This window comes from Polistes fuscatus, unplaced genomic scaffold, assembly GCF_010416935.1.
Source record: "Polistes fuscatus isolate 324 unplaced genomic scaffold, CU_Pfus_HIC Scaffold6, whole genome shotgun sequence".
Taxonomy (NCBI): Eukaryota; Metazoa; Arthropoda; class Insecta; order Hymenoptera; family Vespidae; genus Polistes; species Polistes fuscatus.
In genome coordinates this window covers 4,371,463-4,380,444 of record NW_025113140.1, presented here as the reverse complement: position 1 = coordinate 4,380,444, position 8,982 = coordinate 4,371,463, and the positions used below count along the sequence as shown (strand labels likewise).

General features: G+C 32.0%; 1 protein-coding gene across 1 annotated transcript; it reads left to right on the top strand.

Annotated features, from left to right (window-relative positions):
- Window positions 1-414: 414 nt before the first annotated feature.
- LOC122523239 (glycine-rich cell wall structural protein 1.0-like) lies at window positions 415-1,871 on the top strand. Its single transcript, XM_043644897.1, has 3 exons — window positions 415-426; window positions 533-710; window positions 784-1,871. The coding sequence occupies exons 1-3, from the start codon at window positions 415-417 to the stop codon at window positions 1,869-1,871; spliced, it is 1,278 nt and encodes a 425-aa protein (XP_043500832.1).
- The last annotated feature ends 7,111 nt before the right edge of the window (window positions 1,872-8,982 follow it).

The window sequence follows — 8,982 nt, the reverse complement described above, 5'->3', positions numbered from 1 at the left end:
TCTGATCCCACTTGACTTTCATTATTTCTAATCAATAATAACGAAGTTCTTGAGATTCTTAAAAAGAAATATTTGTAACAGACAACAAACTAATGGATTACGACAATGCGGACGTTGATTAAAGCATGAACGCTACTTTGTTTCGTTTATAAACTGAAAGGTGAAGAAATAAAAAAAAAACTGCGGTCAATGCACGATTGAATGTTAGACGTTGAGGTGCAGGTATAATTTGTAATTGTTATAACGATAAAAACCACCATAAATCGGGGACATACTTTGGCGAAAGAAATTGTTACGTAACAACGGTGGCGAATATTTTACTATAAAAGCGGAGTTGCATGATCGCGAGAATATTAGTTTCTAATATAAGATTGAAAGTGTGGAAGCTGGTTATAAATTATTCGATACACAACGATGGCTTCTAAGGTCTCCAAATGATACCAATAATCAATCTATCCTAATTGATAAGTATTATTTTCGTTATTAGAAATTGTTGATTAATTTTTTTTTTCTTTCCTTTTACATTTTTCAGCTATCGTTTTTTGAAGTTATTTTCTATACCTGTGGATTTATTTGCGTCATCTTGAAATCGTCCTCGGCTACGAAAGAATTAAGATGGGCAGATAATGAACCCGAACCGTCCTATAAATTTTCTTACGTAATTAAAGATGGCAGTACGAAGATTATTCGTAGCGAGGATAGTGATGAGGGTATAATTCATCTTTTAATAAAGATTAATTATCATATATGATTAATTTTTTAAACCGAATTAATTTTTTCTAGTGAACGACTCGATCGGTAAATATAGTTTATACGATCCGATCGATGATGGTAAATCGGGTGACTATAAATCGGATGGAAATTATTTTCATATTGAATTTGATTCCGATAAAGATGGTTTTGGATCATATAAACAACCAACGCATTATTATGAACGTTACGAGTATGGTCACCATGATGATTACAGTCATGGTAGTGATGATGGCCATGGTGGTGGAGGAGGTGGAGGAGGTGGAGGAGGGGGACATGAAGGTTATAGTGGATCAGGAAGTGGAGGGCATGGGGGTTATGGTGGATCTGGTGGAGGTGGACACGGTGGATATGGTGGTTCTGGTGGCGGTGGGCATGTTGGTTCTGGTGGCGGTGGGCATGGTGGTTCTGGTGGCGGTGGGCATGGTGGTTCTGGTGGCGGTGGGCATAGTGGTTCTGGTGGATCAGGAGGAGGGCATGCAAGCTATAGTGGAGGAGGTAGTTATGGGGGTGGAGGCGGAGGAAGTAAACACGGAAGTTATGGTGGATCAGGAGGAGAAGAACACGGTGGTTCCAGTAGTGGAGGAGGACACTCAAGCTATAGTGTGGGAAGTAGTTATGAAGGTGGATATGAAGAAGGGGAACACGGAAGCTATGGTGGATCGGGAGGAAGTGGACATGGTGGTTCCGGTAGCACAGGACATGCAAAAATTACTGGAGGAAGTGGTCATGGAGGTGGATCTGGAGGAGGAGGAGGAGGAGGACATGGTGGTTCTGGAGGTGGTCATGGTGGCCATGGTGGTAGTTCTGGAGGTGGTGGTCATGGTGGCAGTTCTGGAGGTGGTGGTCATGGTGGCAGTTCTGGAGGTGGTGGTCATGGTGGCAGTTCTGGAGGTGGTGGTCATGGTGGTAGTTCTGGTGGCGGTGGTCATGGGTTTGGCTCTGGAGGAGGAGGGCACGGCGGTTACGGTGGCGGATATGGTGGCCACGGTGGTTACGTTGGTTCTGCAGGTCATAGCGATAGCAGTGGTTATACAGATAGTCATGGAGGCGGTGGTTACAGCGGTCACGGTGCTAGTGGTCTCGGCTACGGTGGTTATGGGTTTAGTTATCATAAGTAAATCTAAATGTGTCTAAAAATTGTTTTAAAGTCTTGTTTTTCTTGTATTTTTGTTACCAATAAAGAATATTTCTCATCATTCCTTCTTGTTTGTATAAATTGTTAATAAAAATTATTTATAACAAATTGCTTATTATATTAATAATATTTGTTCTTGTAAAATAAATATATAATCTATGTAAAGTTTTAAAAAACTTTTTATAAAAATTGCTTATAACAAATTGTTTATAATAATTTGCTATATAACGAATGTTCTTATAAGATGAATGCTCTGAATAGTAAGAATTAAAATACAATATTTGTATATAAAATTTATTTATAAACAATTGTTTAAAACAAATTGTTATTAACATTTACTAATACGTGCGAAAAATGGAGCAACATTTTTTCTTTCTAATAGTCTTTGTTACAAGTTTTTACGTTTATTTGTTCCGGAGATATTCTTTTATAAAGAGAAAATTTTTTTCATTCATTGACCTAAATAGTGATCCATTCAAAACAAGTAATTGACCCAGTAACCTATATAAATTCCTAGAATCCTACGATTAGTGTCTAACGTAAACAATTATTTTCATTAATCCTACGCACAATTACTACTACTGTACAGTACAGTACAATACTGATGTAAACAGAGTAATATAACTAGAAATTTTTACAAGTGCATATCTCCGTAACGAAAAGTCGTAGAAAGATGATTAAAAAACCATTTTAAAGAGAAAAATGTTCTCTTTCCAGCTATACACATAATAACCATCCTTAAAATAAAATAATATTATAAAAAAATCTTTTATCGAAACTATCTCGACAACTATCGAGATGGTTTTTCTTCGAAACAAGTATATCTCGATATTGTTATACGATGTTTTGTGATCAAATAAATATAGAAAAAAAACGTCATACGAATCGAATCAACTTAAACTGCTATGAATGACATCTGTCAGTAAATATGTTTTCAACGATAAAACTGAATGCGCGAATGGCAGGATAATCAAAGATCGATATGATTCACTATAGATATCCTACAATGGACGATTACATTCGAACGATCGCCCATGTTTGATTGGCATACAAAAGAATTCATAAATATACCTCAAAAATATGTCAGGTCATAAAATTTTCAGCCTAACAAAAGGAAATTCCACTTGACTGATTGGGAAAAATGTTTTTGGGAATTTTTTTCTGTTTCTTTTTCTTTTTTTTTTTTTATTTACATCACCACTTTATAAAAAAAAAAGATACTTCTATTTTTTCAAATAACGATCTCATTCGTGTCTACTTTTATGACCTATCAACTTCCGATATGACTTCTCTGCGGTTAGATTACTAAAAGTTTAATTGAACGTAGAACTTCCGACCGTATTGGATTACCATCGGAATTTCGATTAGTGCGAACGACGATGAATTTTTTACGCAATACCTGTAATTCTCCTGATACGATGTTGAAAAAATGAAAATCTAAAAATATGAAAGTTGACAAATTTTCTATTTCGACAAAAAAATTCTTGTACGTAGCAATCATTTTTCTTTAAATAATTAATATCGTTAATGCTAAAGGATATTCTCCTTCGAAGTAAAAAAAAACAAATTTCTTTTATCTTTGTAGTACTTTCCTCCAGTTTTTTCATCAACGAGTCAAGCCCTACTTTACTTATTCGTAAAAGTTAATGATACAAGACTAAAGCTCCGAAAGCTTCTTAAATTAATAACCATCCCCTTCTTAATTTTACTTGAGTTTCTACCAAAGTTCCTATAAATAACTAATATTTCTAATTTTATTAGAAGAAATACGATAATTATAAACATCCAGAAAGAAAAAAATTTGGATTACAAAAATGAAAGTCTGCTTTATTTTATATAATAAGATACAATAATACGTATGTCGAAACAAAAATTAGAATCAAGACTCACATATTTGTTTGAAAAATGCACCGAAATTTTCACACCTATATGATAATTACATTTTTTTGTCAAAGTGAAAATTACTGTATTAAAAAATAAATAATTAAATAAATAATAATTAAAAAGTATTGAAAAATAAAGAATTATTAAAATAATCATAAATTATTTTTGTTTTGGAACATTAAAAAAAAGTAAAAGAGTCCCATGATGATATGGAGTTTAGAATGACTGATATTTCTCAAGATACAAAGTTCAATTGCTATCTAGTTTGAAATCCGACAAGTACAAGTTACCGCACTAGCAGTAATTCTCAGCATTCCCTTGAGATTGAAAAGAGATAGACCAATGAAGAAAATTAGTTTAACCGTAAGCCGGTTTAATTAAGATACGAACGAAATGTAAGCGTTATTACCTCACTCATACTTTACTCTTGCACAATTCTAATAAACGGGGTTGTTCCCTTTTCCGAATGTTATCCTTGGTATTTCCTTTATCCTTCTCATACACTTACTTAGTTTATTCGTTTAAACATTGTTCACACGAAGGATAGGCAAGATCCAAGTTTATCTCATCCGATCCGATTCGAGCTTTCGTTATCCGATCTACGTGACACCATCCGAGACTTTGGTGTTATCGAAACTAGGGTGTGCTACAACCTAAACCCCCCTTATCACCCTTCACAACCTTCAAACGTCCCTGATCGGCCCACTTCGTTCAACCCCTCCCCTTGTGCTGCACCACGTGTTAATTCAATTAGAAATTCCTTCGAAACTAATCGCGTTATGGCTTAGAATCTAGCCGATAGAATTGAAGCTTTGTTTATCGCTTAACATTGTTAATCGTTTTATCTATGAGATAAACATCTGATTTGTCCCTTTTTTATTTTTTTTTTTGGTTATTTTTAATGAAGCTCAAATTTATCCGCTCGCATTTTTTCCTCTCGCGTATTTTTATTCTGATAGATGATGATAAAAATAAAAAATGTATGGAAAATATGAAACCAAAAAAAAAAGGAAAAATAAATATGAAAAAAAAAAAAACGCACAAGGCTCGCTTTTATGCGAGAGAGATTACGCATTGTTTTGCTTAGCAATGCTTTGTCATGAAAAACGATGTCGCTTCGCTTTTCCGTGATTACGATGTCAAACGCGTATAACATGTCGTGAATGAGAATTTTAACAAGGGAATGTCGTGGGATTAAATTATCAGGGATGTGTGTACAATCGAGAGATATCGAATTAATCTTTTGTCATTTATTTTGATTGCATTTACCATTTAATTATTAATCTTTAATGTTTATTGTCAATTAATAATTATTGTATTGAAATTTCTCGAAAAAGAAATCATTTGGAACTTTTATTATTTGCTCTTAAAATTAAACGATAACAAAATAGATTAATCGATGATTAGAATTTTTAGAGTATTCTTTTCCCCCTTTTTTTTTTTTTTTTTTAAATTATTGTATTTTACACGTTTAACTTCATTTTCTATGCCAATTGAGCTTGATGTTCCATACAATAAAAAATGGTGTAAATTAATTACGCGTGAAATATTTAACAATTGACCTAAATATTATATTATACATTTCGTCATATTTACAGTAAAAAACAAATATTCATTTTATTCGTAATAATTAAAGATGTCACGAAAATAAAACCAACAACAAAAATATACTCGCGTCGAGATGTACGAGATAAAAGAGGTTTGTTTTTTATTTCTTTTTTCTTTTTTCTTTTGGGCAATTATCAACATTGTCTCGTCTCCGATCGATAAGTTTTCACTTTCTCAAAACCTCTTTCTCTTTAAAAGTTGGCTCTCCACGTGTGTTTACTCACCTGCAAACGTATTATACATATATGTATACACGTGTATATATATATATATATACATTCACCTTAGAGAAGACTAGATTTGGCACACGTTCAACAGGTCTTAAAGATACCTAGCTACCTTGCGCGCGCGCGCGCGTGTTCTTTTGTCACGTCACGTTTACGTTCACGTTCACATTAGTGTGAGTCAAGTAGTATAGTGCCTTTACGTTCACGGTGAAAGCGTCACGCTTGAGCGGACAAGCGTGACAAGTGCAAGTGAATTGGGATCTTGAACTTTGATTTATGTATCTGCTTTAAATCGACCTATCGAGACACTCTCTTTTTCCTTTTTTTTCTTTCGAAGAGAACACTTATAATCTCGCGTACCAAAAGTCTTGAAAATTGACGATGATTATACGTTTAGAAATGTCTTTAATTATTGCCATAAGGTCTATTTAAAAAATGAGTTATGGTATTTAAAACAAAAAAATATTAGAAATAATTATTTATACGGGGAATGTTTGATTTAAAATATGTTTTTCATTAATTGTTTGCCTTTGTTTGTCAATAAGATAGGAACAAAATGACTAAATTAAAATATCTTACATTTTGTGTACAGAAAAAAAATATTAAGATCTCGTCAGGTAAGCGGTTAAAACAATGGGGAATATGTAAGAATGTTTAATAAATCAATTTTAAAAGTTTCAATATCTTCTGAATGACTTAATACAAATATTAGATCTATTAGGTATATTAATTTAATTAAACAATATATAATTGAATGATACCTTATATACGAGGGTAGAACTATATTCTAAATAATATGAAACTTATAATTGTATAGTAACACTGTAATTAATATTTATCTTATAATAGACCAATATAATAATACCGTAGTTAGTCTAAAACTCATACTTGAACAACTATACTTTAATTATTATATAACTTATACTCATATAACCCTAATATTATATAACTTTCCTATATTGGTTCCTAAATTTCCGATACAACCCTATCAAATTAATTGTCTATTAATAAACATCAAATAAAATGTTAAAATTACTATTTTAAATCAAAGTTAAAAAAAAATAAATACTAAATTGATTTTAAAAAGCAACCGAATGAATTTTTTCATCTAATATTTCATTTCAAAATTGCACGATATTATTGTTCAAACAGCAAACATAAATTTTGTATTACAGACGATCGATGATTTTACTTATCGTCTGAATTCGTATTATTTTCTTATAATAAATGAACAATTTTTATTTCAAAAGTAAAAAAGAAAGGATTTGAAACATTTCACGTAGAAATTAAGTCAATAATTAATTGAAGCCGAAAGAAAACCAATAAACTGCTTGCCTCGTCGAAATCCTATTGGCATTTTCACTACCACCCCCTCCTCTCCTTTCCAAACCCCACTACCCTCTTTTTTTTTACGTGCTTCGATGCCACCGTAATTCTGCGTATAAACGTTAGCGAATGTTTTCATGAACGTAAAAATAAATAGGAGAACGTTTCCATGCATATGGAAATAGAAGTGGCCTTTTAATTTATAGGAAGAATGGACGATAATAGATCGATAGTATTCCATTTTCTCTATATCTAACTCTTTCTTTTTTTTATTTTTCTCTCCCTCGCGCGTATTCATTTTCTCTGAAAAAACCCAAACGAAATATGCAATCGCCTGCGACAACGAAAAATTAATGAGAAAATAATAACGAGTTAAAGCAAACGACTGAAAATTCTACGAACAGAAATGTACGATTGGTATTATTCAATAATAAATTTTGGAAATAAAAAATAATAAAGAATTGTAATATTAGATGTAGCAATGAGTTCGATACGTTTTTAACAAAATTAGTAATTATTTATCGTACAATTGTTATTTTTCAAAATAGTCTCCATTAATTTAATCGATGATTTTGTTTTATCTTTCAGACAAGTGTCGAATTTCTTGACGAAAAAAAATAAAGAGAACGATTTACATGCAATGAATTCAATATCGAGACATCGAATTAACTGCTACGCATAGAAAAAGTACTGAAAAGCACACATTTGTTAAAAGAATAATTAATATAAGATGTTATAAAATAAAAATACATTAAACGTACGCTCGCGTGCTAAATAACTACGTATTCTATTAAAACCACTGGAGTATGGTTAGACAATTTCTCGGATATTTTTTTTCTTTTCATCAAATTATTTCGTTTCAAGGTTCACTAGAAAGGTTTTACGAAAGGATCTACGAAAATTACGTTTTCCTGTCATTACGTTCTTTTGGATGGTCCATTTTTTCGTCAACTGGGTTTGGATTTATAAAAATAACGCGTGCTAAAAGTAGAAAAAAAAATAAAGAAATAAAGAAAGTAAAAGGAAATAAAGGAATAGAATAGAAAAGACACAAAAAAATGTAAAGAGAGAGAGAGAAGGAAAATGAACGTGGACGGTGTGAAAAATCGTAAGTAGAAATTCCAGGACTTTAAAAGGTGAGTAAAACGTCGTCATAGTCGTTTTCGTCGTAGTCATCGTAGTCGTTTTAGTAGCATGGTGGACGAATGTGAAATTTCTAGGAGAATTTTAATCGAGCCCCTGACAACTCGAGCGCAATAAGCTTGCTGCTCCTGCACGCTCGTGGAAAACGGAATGTTTCCGTTTCCGTGTCTACGTATGCCACCACCCCCATTGCTGCTACTTGTTTGTACGTTCTAGCCATCATTACCGAAGGAGAGAGAAAGATGCAAGCAGAAGTTAAGTGTAAGTGCAAGTATTATGCATTTTTTTCTTTTCTTTCCTGTGCTATCCTATAATATTTTAGATATATTATTATTATTATTATTATTATTATTATTTTATTCTATTTTCATTTTTAATATCAGATACACACACACACGTATATAATATTTTATTTTAATTATTTTTATATTAAAGTCATTTTTCAAACAGGAGAAAACATAATTTTTATTACATTCATTATTTATAATGAAACTTTTATAATTTGTTTTACTATACCTTAATACTAATTGAAAATATATTCTTCATTATCATTATTATTACATATATAAATATATTCTTTGTAATTAAAATAAAAATCAACAAAAAATATACACTATTTCGGATAAATAATTTCTCCTAATGAATAAATTAAAAGCGTTATTTTGTATTTAAATTCTTTTCTTGGCTACCTGTAGCTCAATAACATGAAATGGAGAATGAGAGAAAGAGAGACAGAAATGTTAGGAACGCGATGTACAAGAAGCGACTCTAGTCGAATCACCGTCGAATTTACTTGTCGCGAACCAATGTTAAACGGGTCTAATGCGAGTAGAACACTATCGTAGATCGTAAATCAAAGAGATCGATCAGTAAACGCGTATATACGTATAAACGTGGTTGTGTTGA